This window comes from Lutzomyia longipalpis, chromosome 2, assembly GCF_024334085.1.
Source record: "Lutzomyia longipalpis isolate SR_M1_2022 chromosome 2, ASM2433408v1".
NCBI classification, from domain to species: domain Eukaryota; kingdom Metazoa; phylum Arthropoda; class Insecta; order Diptera; family Psychodidae; genus Lutzomyia; species Lutzomyia longipalpis.
The window spans coordinates 11,265,705-11,281,805 of NC_074708.1; the positions used below are offsets into that span (position 1 = coordinate 11,265,705).

At 34.4% G+C, this 16,101-nt stretch overlaps 3 protein-coding genes across 3 annotated transcripts in view; 1 reads left to right on the forward strand and 2 right to left on the reverse strand.

Moving 5' to 3' along the window:
• Positions 1-16,101, reverse strand: part of LOC129790699 (transmembrane protease serine 9-like) — a 776,474-nt gene that overhangs the window by 663,504 nt on the left and 96,869 nt on the right. The window lies entirely within an intron of this gene.
• LOC129790705 (dnaJ homolog subfamily C member 7-like) lies at positions 9-2,270 on the reverse strand. Its single transcript, XM_055828374.1, has 3 exons — positions 2,034-2,270; positions 1,679-1,929; positions 9-1,624 (listed from the first exon to the last, which is right to left on the reverse strand). The coding sequence occupies exons 1-3, from the start codon at positions 2,087-2,089 to the stop codon at positions 498-500; spliced, it is 1,434 nt and encodes a 477-aa protein (XP_055684349.1). The 5' UTR covers positions 2,090-2,270; the 3' UTR covers positions 9-497.
• LOC129790654 (fibronectin type-III domain-containing protein 3a) overlaps positions 2,335-16,101 on the forward strand; it is an 82,252-nt gene continuing 68,485 nt past the window's right edge. The window contains exons 1-2 of the mRNA XM_055828260.1: positions 2,335-2,487; positions 13,514-14,753. Of these exons, the coding sequence (XP_055684235.1) occupies positions 14,105-14,753 (649 nt within the window). The 5' untranslated portion in view covers positions 2,335-2,487; positions 13,514-14,104. The remainder of the gene's footprint in view (positions 2,488-13,513; positions 14,754-16,101) is intronic.

The following is a 16,101-nucleotide window of genomic DNA, read 5'->3' on the forward strand; positions in this document are numbered from 1 at the left end:
TCATTAACTGACGTTTCATCATACAAAAAGTCGTTGATCTATTATTACTTCTTCGACTTCTTCAGTACATAAAATCTAAAGTAATAAGGGACGTTCACGATGTAAATAATGGTAAGGGCCATTATTTCAGACTAAAATATAATGTCTGTTAATTTTTTTTAAAACTAATATTTTCATGCTTTTAAACTTTTGTTAAAAAGTATTATTTTAATCTGATTAATGACACAGAACGACGAATTGTTGCCTTTTCCCAATATTTGATAGATTTTGCTCTTCTTTAAGTCAAATTCTCTATCCAAATTTTTGCAATTTTCAATAAAATGAATAAAATATTACTATTTCCTCTATAAAATTGTCCTTTTGCGGGATTATTCATAAAGTTTACGAATGATGAGAGATCTTCTATGATGATCATGATCATTCTAGGCTAACAGAGCCCAGATATTCAATTTTTATTCTCATTTCTTCTTCGAACTGAACTTCTCATTCTTCTTATGCTATGTACAAAAATCTTTCTGAAGTGATCCTTCATTTTCAGAGAAGAAAAATCTATGAAAAGCTTCGGTAGCATCAAAATTGGTCTCACACTTCCCAAGATCCTGTCCATTGTCATATCTTGCTTTTTTCTGAGGATCCGATAGTACCGTGTATGCCTGGCCGACTTCAATGAATTTCTTAGCCTGTTCTTGTTTCTCATCGTCCATTAGGAGAATATGTCGATCAGGATGGTGAATTAGGGCACGTTTTCGATAGGCTGTCTTAATTTCATCATCTGTGGCATTTCTACTAATCCCAAGAGTTTTGTAATAGCAATTTGTTTTGGGTTTCTGTAGGGCCATTTTTGCTTCACGCAAGAGAGTTTTTGTTTGGGATGTCTTGTCGAATTTGTATGCATTCTCATAATCTTTTATGGATTCCTCAAATTCTTCCAAATCAAAGTACGATTTGGCACGCAGAAGAAGAGCTTCCACATAGTCATCTTTAATACTCAATGCTGAACTACATTCCCGAGCACAGTCCCTTTTGAGCTTCAAATCATAAGCTGCAAGTGCTCTGCTGTAGTAGAGTTTGCTATTAACATTATTATTGGACATGTCGATCTGAAGAGCTTTTGAGTATGCAGCATAGGCGTCTTCGAGTCGCCCAGCTTTGAGTAGTTCATCGCCACAATCTTTGCAAGATTTGAGATTTAATGCAGTCATGCGGTACATTTTACCTTTTTGATGATCAGGATTGTGGGAAAGGGTTTGATGGAAGAGTATGATGCATTTCTCAAGATTTCCCATGTAGTAGAGGCAGAGACCTCGTATGAATGCACCTTCTGCTGATTTTTTGTCTAATTTCATTACTTTCAGGGCTATGCCACTTGCCTCCTCGAGGTGTCCTAGCAAAGCTAGACTTTCAGCTTTCATCAGCATGTACCTGTGGCACGATGGTGCAATCTTTAGAGCACTGTCCATATGATATATCGTCGTACGGAAGTCTCTTTTGTCATAAGATATTACGCTCTTACTTTCTAAGTCACGCAATTGCAGCATACTCTGAATTTCAATATTGAGAGCTGTGCTCTTTGGATTGAGATTAAGAAGAGATTTTGCAGCCTGTTCCAATCCTACAAGATCTCCTAAAAGGAAAAATCTATTGTAGTTTTTCTTTTAATAGGCAAAAACTAACGTACCTAGCATTAAGCTACATTTAGCAATGCGAATGAAACCATTTTCAAAAGATGGATCCAAGTCAACGGCGCTTTTAGCATCATTTTGGGCCTGCTTGTAATCACCTAGCATCATGTAGCATGCTGAGCGATTACCGTAGAATGCTGGTACATTAGGACATAGGGTAATTGCATCTGAATAGTACTTGATGGCAGTTGTGTAATTTTTAAATTTGTACTCTTCATTTCCTAGATCTTTTTTGCTTTCTGCAAGTCTAAAAATATTTAAAAATTTTTAATAAAAAAAAGTCTGAAGATATATCCGCGGAGAAGTTCCAGTAAACAAACCCTCTTGTTTATTTCCTTTGATAATACTCACAATAAATTTTCTCTCATTTCCTCCTGTAGCTCATAGCCATTATTTATTGCACTCATAACTACAACTTGTTCTTACACAATGTATCTCTTTAAAAACAAAATATTTTTAAAATGAGCTTAGTTTGCGAAGAAATTACAAAAAATTACGGCAGCGAAATTTTTCTGTGCTGAATATTATTTTTCCGCGGAGGTAAAATTTTTTTCGCGGTCGTGGCTCAAGATTTCCCGCGTCGAGATTCCATTTTATCGCTCGACGCGAGAATCAAAGGTGCCGAAATGCCGATAAGTCTCGTACGAGGATTTGCAGAGAATCTCCACTGGGAGTTAGTTGTGTGCGTGACAATGTTAGTCTCTCATCGTGTGTACAAAAAATTTGACGATAATAAATTAGTGCATAAATTGTGAGATTGTTGCCCACGAGGGATACAGGAGGGTGCTCCCCATCCCTGGACAATGTAAGTTCCCCAAAAATCTGTGTGGATGCGCCCCCAGGTGGGCCAGCGCGACATTGGGCGTTGTTTCCGTTTTCCATCCTTTCCGTATGTTGCACAAATTTTCCATTCTCGCCCCCAAATCAATCAATCCCCGGACTGGTGGGGCTCTCCCGGGGTTCTACAGAGTCCCCCAGAGGATACTGCGGTGGCTCCCAGTGGCTGGATAGTGCCCCATCACGCGATGGCGTTCTCGCGTCCACTTTGCGGTCGATGGTGGACTTTGTGGGGCGTCTGCAAAAAAAAAGAGAAGCAGCAAAGAAATTGCGATGGAGATGGCAAAAAGTATCCAAAGTGGCAAAAAGTTGTTTATTGCTGAAGCTTGTTTTGTTGCATCGTATTTTCAAGGGCGCCACGCAATTATGAGCCACCGCAAACAGGGGGGGACCCATCATCGTGATAAAGCCAAAGTGAGCGTCGAGGTAGCCTCGTATGGGGAATTCCCGCGACTGGACTTGGACCGCGATGGTCAGGAGATTGCTTTAAGAGGTTTTCTTCATCTTCTTATTGTCTTCTTGTACTGAGAAAGAAACAGGCTTTGGGATCTTGGAGGTTTCAGTGAAGAAAGATAAAATTCAGATAAAATAGGGAGGATTATCTTATTGGGATTGTGATTCAATTTTGTGCTAAATTGGATTGAGTTCAAATTCGATTTATTTGTCGAAGTTCTTCTCAAATAGTTTTGTCATCTCCCGAAGTTTAGTTTTAGTTTGTAAACAGATGTGAAGGAACCATGTTCATTTTATAATTTGTTTTTAGTTAAATTTTATTTATTTTTTAATTGAAACAGATTTTTTTATGTTGATAAATTAAGATAAGAAGTATATTTCTCATTAAAACAATTTATCTAATCTATAGAAACTTAATATTTAAACTTTGAGAGCCTGATGAATGGAAAATGAAACTCCAAATGTCTCATTTATTGATTAAGTTCGTTAAAGAAAAACGATTTTATAACTAAGAAATGTGGAAAGTATAAGAATGTGTAAATTGTGGAAATGATTTAAAAAAATAGGGGAACGTGGCCCAATTCCGACCTCCAAAGGTTCACGCAGAATGAGAAAAAATGGTATAAAATAAAAAGCAATATTCTTAAATTAGGTACCATTTTAAAGCCCATTTAATGCTCTTTTAACTCCCATAACTTTCTACATTTAAAGTTTTATCAGTTTTAAGTAATAGCGGATTGAAAAAGGCCTTAGGAGGTCCGAATTGGACCACGTTCCCCTAAAGATAAAGGAGTTTATCCGTTTTCGTATGAAAAAACTCATTCCAAGAATCCAGTCTGAATACGCATAATCGTTGAGAAGAAACCAAATAAAACCGAATAAGAAACTGATTAATTCCCATTTTCCACGAGCTGGAAAAGCTTTCAATAATTGATAAGAAAAAATGTAAGAATGACGTCACCATTGTATATTTTTTCAGACTATCAATGCTTAAAAAATGTCTCTTAATAAATTAATTTTAACAAATGCAAAATCAATTGCAATAGCTGTGATATTTCAATGTTGGGAATGGGGGGAAATGAGGCATTTTCAACCCGTCTCTGGTTTTCCGACGTGGCATTTTGAACCTCTGCTGGAAGCTCCTCCGAGGGAGTGAAAAAAAAGCCCAGCAGAAAATTTTTGCACATAGGATCCATTGTGATTGAATGGCAAGATGAGGTGCGGGGTGGAATATAATTTGTCACCCTCTGTGGGTGCGAGAACTTTCTGACCTCCCCCAATGTTGATCCATCAAATGGCGCCCCTTGATTTGCGTGGGAGGTGCTCTCTCTCCCTCGTGTATTGTGCGAGGGAGTAAAACTCGTGGGCGCTCAGTGCATATTATTTTTGTCAGTCTGTTGTCTCTCAATTTCCCACCGTACTTCTTCTTGCGCCTCCGCACCACAAAAACCGCCCCCTTGCCCAAATAAATTGCCCCTCAGCGCGCCAAAAAGAATATTATGTGATATTCAGCGATAGCCAAACTGCAGGCACCTTATTTTATTTTTTTGCCCAATGTGGATGAATTTATGTTGAGTCAAATGTATTTTTGCAATGATTGAGACAAATAATTGTGGAGAAATTCAATACTTTTTGCTGTTTATTCGATTGAAAATCTTTTTTTTTTTTTGCATTTTCCACTCAATTCCAATTTACCAAGAAGAAGAAAAAAGTATTTTTTAAGCAAAAAAAAAGAAGCTTCTTCTGAAGTGTTTTTCCGAGTATTTTGCTTGAGAGATGAGAGAATCTGCGGGATATTCTTGAGTGTCTTCCACGAAAATTTTCAAATCACTTTAGTATTCAAATAAGCACAAGCAGGAATTTTTTTTGTGCAAAAAACATTGCAAAGATAAATTCAAATCAATGCGTGTATTTATATGAGAAAATCTGCATTAAATGCACTTTTGGGGGAAAATGATTGAATTTCCAAGAATTTGCTTTTCGAAAGGTAAATATGTGTGTATTGATTGGTTTTAAATTGCTCAAATGGAATGCAATATATATATTGATAAGATTCACTTGGGTGCACAGGAAATCGCACGTTATTGAGACTTTGTAAATTACTACATAATACAGACAGTATATTATGTAGGTAGATAGTGTTTCAAAGTAAACTTAAGAGAGTGATAAATTTACCGAGTTTAAGAGTTTTTTTTTAAGCTCTGCCAATCATCTACTTTTTATTTTAATACCATGTTAAATAAAATTTGAATGCTGTCCTGGCGGTTATATTTTCGAGGTCAGACGTTGAGACTAAAGTAATTTTATATACATATATCTTTTAATTCCAACTCAACTCTCGTCTATCTTATATTTTGTGCTAAAATACAAGTTTTTTTTCTGTTGCAAACATGTCCATTAATTAATATTAAGTACATTAATTTATTATTTAAATTAATTCATCGATTACCTACCTAATTAAATTGTGGTGTAGTAGCTGAGAAGAAAAAAAAATGGAAACAGTCGTGCAAATGAGGTATTTGGGTGTTCTCTCACACGGATTTTCGTCTCGAATTAGAAACTTTTCTAGTGAAAAAAAAAAAATAAGAACATCTAAAAAGAGAATAATGCAATTGCTGGAAAAACCGCGAATATATTTTCTGTGTATAAATTTTACCCTCAATGTGGGTTTCCAAGAATCATCATGATCATGATATTTATCTGATTAATAAATTATATAAAAATGTGGGAATGCAAATTAATGGGAAGGGAAATAAATTATAAGATAAAATGCAAGTTTTCTGCTTGAGATGCCAAAGGGTATTCTCTTAAGATCCGTCAGTGGTGTGGACGTCAATGCGGAGAAGGGTTCTCCGTTCCTCCATCTATCAAAGCTGAGAAAGCTAATTTGTAAAACAACACGGATTTTTTCATTGCAAAATAAATGCATAAAAAGGGTCACAGTTTGGAAAACTCTTTGCTTGGAGAATGTTTTTTTTTCTTTGTATTCCCACAAAATGTAAAATGAGAATCACTTTTGGCTCTTTGTCTTGCGGGGGCGAAATGTCACTGTGGCTGTGTAAGAATATGAGAACTCGATAAAAGTCAAAGGATTCACTCTTTACTTTATTATTTGATTTTCTTTTCATATCCTCAAGAGGGGAAAAATTAAATTTTCCCAACAATTTCTTTTTTATAAATTACAGAATTTTATTTTATTACATTTCCTCCCTCGCCTTGGCAGTATTTCACCTTCAATTATGGTTTTTCAAGAGGTGTGTTTGGACACATCTTCATTGGTTTGTTTTCTCTTCCTTTTTCCTCTAGTTTGTTTTTTTTTTTCTTCTTCTGCCACTTGTTATTGTTCCCCATGAAGAAGTAGCTTTCACAAGAGGTGACTTGGAATGAAATTAAAAAAAAAAAAAGAAGAGCAGCAAAATAGATTTTTTTCTTCATAATATTAGATTTGTCTCCACGTCTTGCGGAGAGCTGTGACTTTTTTCCCTTCTTGAACATTTATGTCCCTCCTCCTTGCTATATACCAAGTTAAATTCAAACATTTGTGGGATTTTTCAGATTGCTGTGGGAGTTTTTCTTTCTCTCAAGTTGCCGTGGTAAAAAGAAGAATAGACGAAGATCTAAATGGGAAGAAGGAAAAGACATATTCTCAAATACAATTAATTGTGAATTTTTCTCTATATTGCGGTATTTTTTCTCGTTCTTTTATTCTCATTGAATTGAAATTCCAGTGCGTCACGGTGCTTTTTATTTAAGAAAAAAAAAGAGGAGAAGAAAAGATATGCTCCTACTGTGAGATCCTTTACATTTAAATTCAAATTTGTCCAAGGATTTCCATTTCCATGAAGCGAGATATTCGTTTTCCTTTACATACATTTTGCAGTACAGTATGTTTCAATTCTAATGCAACTTTATTACTAACTTACCTTAATTTTAAGAATATTTAAAAGTATAATTCTATTTTAATGTCAAACATTACAAAATTGAGAATTTTATGAATCAATTTTTCTGTATTTTCTGGAAGTATAATTATAGAAACTTCCGGAGGTTGAATTATATAAAATTAATATCGTCTTTAAGTTCTTCTATTACTAGAAATCGTTGTTTGGATTATCTCAACATCCAGAACTTCTTAAGAATTCAATAAAATTTTTTTCAAGACTTACTTTTAAGGACAAAATAATTTAATTTCCGGAAATTGAATACCTATAAAAACGATTGGCCTGTATTTTTTTAAAAATTGTTTTCTGAGTAATCCTAAGAAGTTTTTTTTGATCAATGAGTAATACAATAAGTGGCTCATTAAAATCTGAACTATGAAAAAGAGTTTGTGTTTTAAAGGAGAAAAACAACACATAGTGACGTCATAGTTTGTATTTTCATGGAATTTTGCTGGGTTTCCCTAATGTGAAAAATGAGAAGTTTTTCATTTCTATTTATTATTTGTTTTTGATTCACTACAAGATGACGCAAATTTCCCAGATTTTTTTCCTAAATTGAATAGTTTTTCATACAAAATCAGGGAAACTCCTTTAAATTTTTAAATGAATCAAAAGGAAACGAGTTGTAAAAAAATAAGTTGTAAAATCATTAATGCAATTTGTCTTTCCTTCAATTAATTAATTTAAATTGATAAAATAAATCAAACAAAAGATAAAAAAATAGGAAATTGCGTTAAGAATGCGTCACACTGCATTTTTTATGAATGTAAAAGAAGAAGCATTTGAAGTGGTCTCCTGTGTTGAATTTGAACTGGATATTTTTGGTTAAATGGCAAAAGATGGATTTCAGTGGGTCGTGTGGTGAATTTAGTGATAAAGAATGAAAATGGATAAGAGGCTGAAAAATAGGTGTAAGAAGTGATGGATAACCAAAGTGTGCCACCATCACTCCCCCAACATTCATAAAAATCCCTTCTTCGGGGGAAAAGAAAGGGTAAGGTGGTGGTTGGCACAAAAAAGGGCGGTGAAAAAAAAAGAAGAGATTCATCACCCTGTATTGGTGAATTTTCCATCAAGTTCCTTTCGTCTTTATTCATCCCCATGCCATCCCCTCCGCACCTTTAGTGCCACCCACATTTCTTTATTTATATTCATTCACCGAATCCAACACCCCCGCATTTTATGCCACTTCTTTTATTCTTACCGTTGTCGCGCGCGTACCTTTTCCTCATCTTTGAACACATTTATCCCTCTATTTGCCTATGCCATTGATGATGAATGGGGTGAAAGTGTGTGGAGTGGGTGAGAGGGAAAGAGATTGCATATGAAGATATACGCGGATAGAAGTAATAAAAATTCAAAAGACAAGCAAAAGGTTTTGAATGCTGGGGGGAGTAGAATTAGAGTGCGAGATTTTTTTTCAAGAGAAAGAATGAGAGAAAAATTGAAGAATAATAAATATTTTTCCACCTATTTCTCTTTTGCTTTTCGGATGGGTGTAATGGTGAATTTTTGCACATCGCGAAAGTCTCACAATTTGTGAAGCGTGATTCCTCCAGTTATACAACATTAGTAACATTATAATGCATGTATGTAATTCTCTGGCTTTTTTTCTATTTGTAATTCTTTCTCTCCCGCCATTATTCATCATCATTTTTGACGAGGTGGCAGTACATATATACAGGAGATGGCGCAAAGGGGGAGGAGAAAAAAAATCATAATATTGTTGTGTAATTACAGCTTCACACTTTTTCTATATTGACGAAAAGTGACTCTCATGTGCACATTGGGATGTTTTGTATAATATGAAAATTAGAGAAAAAAAAATGTAGTATGTAATATAAAATTGTGTGACTACAAGGTAGACTTGCGGGTAAAAAGAGGCGTTCCGAAAAAAAAAAATATGTGAATCTCTTTTGTATAGAAAAAAATTGATTTCACGTGTAATCTTTTCACCTCTTTTTGCTTCTTTTTTCCACATTCATAGAGGTGGGAAAATAAATGAGGGGTCATGATGGAAATGTCGTTCAATTTTACAATAATGCTTTTCAATCATTCACCAGGAAAATGTTTGTTGTTAAAAGTGGAAATAAGAAATGTTAGCATGAGGATTGTTTCCATAGATTAAATCTTGTTAGATTTTTTTCTGTCTGTCCTGCCATTTTTTAAGAACAACGAGTAGTTTTTTTTAAAGAAAGAATAAAAATCCTAATTCTTTTTGACAAAAGAAAATTAATTTTTAATGATAAATTTTATAAAAAGCACCGAAACGATTTAATTTACAACAATTTATAGTTCTTTCATATAGGAAAACTCATTAGGTATCACCTGAGGTTTATTTTATTACAAATTGCACATGCTCGTTTTTGCAGAAATATCATCTTCGCATTATTCATTCTCTTGTTTTACGCATGAAAATCTCAATTGAAGGAAAAGATGATAATACCTGGAAGTAATAGAGTCATTATATTTTGCAAAAGGGAGTTTATATTTAGTAGATATCAAAGAAGACAATATCCCATTTATATGGTGAATAAAATGATGTTTAAAGTGTAAAATAACTTGAGAGAATCTTATATGTACCTTACTCATGACATGCAATAAGAATATTAGATGACATTTTAATGTGTCTTAAACGCTAACAAAATATATTTATGAAGCCTTATGTAATGCCATAAGATGATTTGTTGTTTTTTCTTCTAAAACTTTAACCTGTAGGGAATTTCTGTTGGTCACGTTATGTCCGCGCACCCTTTAGATCCTTACAGTGCTACATATTTTTCCTACTGCATGATTACACTGTAATTTTTTAAATCATGTACTATTTTATTGAGACGTTCATTTAGCTGAAACTTCTTCATGATTCATTTTTTTGCAAGTGAAAAGTACGTGGTGAAAGATAATTTTGTGCAAATCCATATAAATTGCAGGATATTTCAATTTTCCACAGACATCCTTTTTGTGTGAACTGTACGTTCAAGGTGTGAGGAGGTGAATGGTGTGAATAAGACACAATGAAAATTTCTCTCGTGTGTCTTTTACATCCGTTTGTTCTACATTACCTCATCTCTTGAATTTTATTTTGCACAATCTTTTCTGCATAATGAGAAGGTGCTGTGCAGAAAAATGTTTATATGCTTGTGGCTCTTTTTTTTTTACCTCTCTCACACTCTTCCCTCCTTTATTGCCACAATGGTGTGTAAGATGTTGCATGAAGTGGTGAAAAAGTCAGCAAGATGGTTTAATAGGTTTGGAATAGGTTGTATGTGTATTTTAAAATAATATTATAGTTGAGTTATTTAAGCGGTGAGTTTATAAGATTTCTGTTTCTTTGATGGGTCACTGAGAAAGCTCAAAAGCTCGATAGGTTGAATTTGAGCTGATATCGGTTCCTGGTTCAATTTTGGAGATCGATTTTATAAATTTAACTGCTACAAAAAATGTTTAATCATGGGAATCGAATCCTTAGTTATTTCTTAATCAACTGGCGGCGCATTAGTAAATTAACCTAAAGCAGGTGCAAAACTTAAAATGAATTAGGTTCAATTTGAAATTTTTTATCAAAAAAAGAACTTCAATCAATTAAAGGTGCAAGAAAGTAATAGAATTACTTTTGAAGACGATTATAAGTAATAAATTCAATAAATTTAACCCTTCTGTGACAAAGGGGTGACTTCTCAATGATCTAATGGTGCTCACTGGTAAAAGTAAAATAAGAGAATATGGTGAAAAAGGTGAAGAAGTGGATGCACTTTGTAGATAGAAGAATTGTGCGGCAAAGTTATATGGAGAAGAGCTTAAAATGTCTATGTACAAGGTACATTGCTTATAGTGGCTTTTGCTACACTACGCTCTGCCTTAAATTAATGGAAGATAGAGAGACAGGGAGAAAAGTGAAAGTTTCTATTTTTTCACGATCTGTGTGTGAATTTGGATTTTTTTTATCCATTGCACTTCTTCTCCACAATCTGCACTTCTTCACCTTTTTTTCTGCTTCGTCGGTGCCATTGTTGGATTGTACCATTAACTATCATATGTAGTTTTCTGTATATATTCTCGCCAAACCCGGATATCGTGAAATAAAAGACTTTTCAACCACTATAAACTCCTTTCAGTCGATGATGGTGAAATGAAGAAATTTAATTTATTATGGGATGAAAATTGAAAAGTTTCCAATATTGTGGTCAGGAGGAGAGAAAGAAATTATAGGGGAGATGGTGCAAAAAAGAATTATAGGATTGATTTAGCGTTGTTTATGAAAAAAAATTAGCACAAAAAAGGCTTGTAAGGAGCAAAGAAAAGTGAAAGGTGAAATACATAGATAACCATTTATAACCAATTCAAATTTCAATTATATTATTTCGATTTCATTATTCTTTGCACTTTATCACAATCAACCCTCTTTCTTTCCTTTTTAAATAAAATTTTTAATTATTGGAGGGAATATAGTGGTTGATAGGTAATATGTATAATAGAAAAAATGCAGAATTTCCACTTTATTTGACCTTTCTTTCATCATATTTTGTTGCCATTAAAATGCAATTTTTGTAGTAATTCGAAGAATGTTTTCAAGGATTTTTCCTCAAGAGTTTCTTGACTTGTTTGCTTCACGTGATGACTAAATGGAGAATGGTGCTTTATATACACATATTGTACAACACATTTTGTATCACAGAACTTTGTAGGTGTTGCTGCACAAGGAAATTGATTGAAAGGGATTTTCTAGAGAGTGAGAGAGGACGCAAGAGATGGAGTTCTCCCTCTCTGTCGATGTGGTTTGATAAGGAGTTTTCTTCGTAAATATATACACACGAGAAAATTTGATACTTAAGTGATTGAAGAAATGAATGGGTTTTAGTAAAATGTTATACTTCGCCCCCGCCAAAAAGTCTCGAACCCGCATTTTCCACCTCAAGCAAAACACAAGAGGGTGCTTTATCCAAAACGGTGGTGCCAAAGGCATATACGCACAGGGATTTTGTGAAGAAAGGACCTTCTCCACCATCTGGAGGGTAAATGGATTGCCAGAGGAGGAAAAAGGTCAAAGGGTTGAATTGGTGGCAGCGTGAGAGTGTTAGCCCCATAAATCACAATATTGTGTGTATATGAGATTCTAAGTGAGTGTTATTTGTGTTGAGGGTGTTACACACTAATTCATTCTACTCGTTTATTTATTTATAAAAGCTCCTTAATGAAGGGAACACAATTATTATGATTACGATGAAAAATATAATCAGGGTTTTATGTTAGGTGTATGAGGGAGAAAAAAAAGGGGATGTTATGCGGCCAAAGGTGTGCAAAATAAAAGAAAAAGATAAAAATCACCATGTGAGCGCGGTCAGACAAAGGCGAGTATAAATCAAAATCCCCTCATTAAACTCCAAAGTTGTTTTTAATTGCACAATTTTGTATTCTCTTTGCTACATCAAGCGCTCTGGAGTTAAAAAAAATTAAGCTTTGCGTGAGAGATTAGAGATCAATTAGGAAATTGTATGACCGATAGCACAGAGAGACTTTTCTTCCTCTCTCTCTAAGGAAAAAAAAACATTATATATCTTACTAATAAGCTCGTTTTAAAGCTCCTAAACATCCATATTGATTGCTCCGTATCTTTTGTTTTTTTGGGCTCTAAAACGTCTCTATCGCGCTTATTCTTGGTCTTTTGCCAATCCTCCTCTTCCTCCCTTTCACAACACTCCATCCATTCTTGATGGGTGGATTATTGAGTGGCGTGGTTTGGAGATATAGAGAGCGAGAAGAAGAAAATTCGCAGAAAATTACGTAAAACACTGTTTTTTCGTCACATCAATCACGTGCAAAAGAAATTTCGTTCAATGAAAACTCAATGAGACAACTCGATAATTGCATCAAATCACAATTTTCGTGTTCTCTTTTCCATTTCAATTTTCGCAATGTTATCACACACGAAAAAAGGTAGATTTAATTTTGGTTTCCGAGAAAATACACCATTGTTACGGGAAATAAATTTGCTATATTGATTGTTTTTTGGTGAAATTTTATTTATTTTTTTTGCAGCTGTGATTCTTTTGAATTTAAAATTAATTTCCTTTTTATGGGTTTTAAATTGAATTCAATGTCAATGTTTTTTTTTATGTTTTATGCGATTTTTTGTCTTGATTATTTACAATTTATCAAGTGACTCAAGGTCATTTGACAAATATTGAGATCTGACAGCCGTCAACTAGATGATCTGTCAAAGTGACGTAACCTTTTTGACAATAGAGAAATAAATGTCAAATGATTTATTTTCAGAAAGTTTTCAAAGAATTACTTTGAATTTTAAAATAGCGATTTTCAATTCATAAACAATTAAAAATAAATAGTAAATTGTAAAATTATTACTCAAAATTAATTAAGAGATTTTTTTCTGAGTGATGATGATAAGAAATATATAGTGGCTGGTTTCCACATTCCTCATTTAATTTTCCACAAAAGTAATAATCAAGTTATAATTTAATTGGAACTTACTGATTAAGCTAATTTCCTGTACGTTGACATTTGCAATCTCCGCACATTACATAAATTCTTGGTAATTCTTATCAATTCATTGATTTCCCTCTCTCTTATTTGTAATCTTTGCAGATATGGAATCTCAGATGAAAATCACCAAGTTGTGGATGTATTTCAGCGACAAAATCAACAGTCACTGAATCAGCAAGACCTATTAATTGCTGTCTTATAGTATTCTCTTTCTGTTTGTTCATTTTTTTTTGCCCTCACCCTCCAACTCTTCTGATTGACACTGGAAGAGACACATACAGTATTTTGTTGTTTTTTTCAATTTATTCCTCAACCACGTTGAGGTATAATTTTGTGAAAGAAATAGATGGAAAATGTGGATGTGTAATCGTGGTAATTTTTCTTACTGTTTATATCTCTTTTTCGAACTGTTTTCTGATTATTGTGACTGATAAATTAATTAATTGAGTGAACACACTGTTGTATAGTGGGTGTGGGAATTGTGCTGAAGAGACTCTGCAAGGTGTTTTTTTTATGTATATTGTACATACCTCGCATACTGCTAGCCGGAAGTGAGAAGTCACAGAGTGTTCTATATTGCGAACTGTGTAGTAAGGGCTGCTATTAGTTATTGGCGAGTTATTTGGTAAAGCAAAAGAGAGAGAGGAAAGCACAAGGCAAAAGAAAAAAAGATTTTGTGGTTGGAAAAACTCAATGGTGGGAACAAATGTGGATTGTGTGAAGGTACCGAGAAAATCCCACCGAATTGCAAGTGTATCAGAAACAATTTCACCCAATTTTGCCATAGATAGGGCAAAAAAGAGCTGGAAGTGTTTGAGAAAAGTACCAGGTGATATATCAATAATGGCAACGGAAGCATCATCATCCAAGACAAATGCCACATCATCAGCATCAGCTATTACGACGGCAATTGCTGTGGTGACACCCACAGCAAGGGCTACGACCTCCGTCGCAATGACCACGGGTAGCAAGATGGTCACGCAAGCTACCATATCCACATCAATGAAGATTAGTCCGTGTCAGGCGCAGATGCCACCACCGGCACCGCCTCAACCACTCCATGCGCGTCCCATGCATCCACCAGTGCATCCCCAAATACATCATATTGGCCCAGCTATACCCATTCCACCACCCGGTGGAGGTGGCCCTGCTGCTGCTGCAGCCGCTCCGGCTGGTTGGCAACTTGTGGACTCTGTATTCCACTTTGGGCCTGGCTTTGAGCCACAGCCCTATTGTCCGAAACATTCACAGGGCCCCCAGCCTGGACATGTTGTATACTTTCATGTCAATCCCGGCGTTAGTGTCACATTCCAAGTGGCCGGCAACAGAGAAGTCGTTCGCGGTGAGTACGAAATCTTTTTTTCCTAATAAATATCAATATTGATACCCTATTATCTCTCTGTGAAAACTTCCTCAACTTTGGCTAAAGTTTTCTATTGATTCCCCACAGGGTTATTCTGTAAAAATACTTAATTAAAAAAAAATCTTTTTTCTTATTCTTAAAAGATTTTACACCTCAAGAAAATCTGATTTTTTAAATGAATTCTTTCAATAAAAAAATTTTTGAAAAAAAAAATAAGAAGGTTAAAATATAATTTCTGATACAAATTGATTAATTTAATAATAATTTTTCACGAATATCCCTGTGATGTGTATTATTTCACAACGGCAAATGGCGCACACTGAGAAAATAGAAAGTCGGAAGTGTAGTTCTCTATATTGTATGGCCTCTATATATGCGAGAATAATGTACATAATGTAACATTACACACCATGTACACGAGAAGAGTACCAGAGAGTGATTGTTGTATGGATGTTTTTTTTTCGACAATCTAGCATTATATACCTACAATATATTTTCTTTCATATCAAATTTACTGCAAATGTGTGTATCAAAGTAATTCATTTACTCTCAAACATTTGTATCAAATTGCTTCAAAATTTCTCTCTCTATCTCCTTCTCTTTTGGTTTTTATTCGTGAAAGAAAAAACCATTGAGATGAAGGAGGGTAAATTGAATGTTATGAAGAATGTAAGAAGAAAATTTTGGCGGCAAAAGCCAACACCAAAAAAAAAAATAACAATACAATTCCAAAAAGTATTTGATTTTAGCAACATGAAGAAATGATTATGTCTTGCACCTTTTTTTTGTTGTATATACCTACTCTTTCGAAAGGTAAGTCTTCACACGTGGATATAAAACAGAGTGAGTGAGAGAGATGGAATATTGGTGAAAGATACATGTAGGGGGGAGTGGGAGATTTCGCGCAATTTTTTTCGTGAACAAAAATTCAGTTCAATGAACGCGAAAAATTGATGGAAGAGAAAGGAGAGTGAAAATGTGATGATCGTTTTTTTTCTGCAACATCACACACAATGACCCAAGAGATTTATTGAACGTGGATTTTATTTGTAACATTTTGTAATTCAATTGCTCCATTGCGGGCTTCATTTTGCAAAAGGGGGATTTGTTGATCTTTTGCAAACAATATATGTAACCTAAAGACTTTATAATTGAATGTTTTTTTTCAAATGTTTTATTGTTGGTTTGATATATTAAAAAATATATATCTAGCACTTTTTCAAATCTGAGTAGAGAGGCCCGTTGGATACCTTAAGACGTCTCGTCTACTGATAGTTGGCATTTTTATACGTTGTGAGACACTTGATAGTTACCCAGCTGACTTACA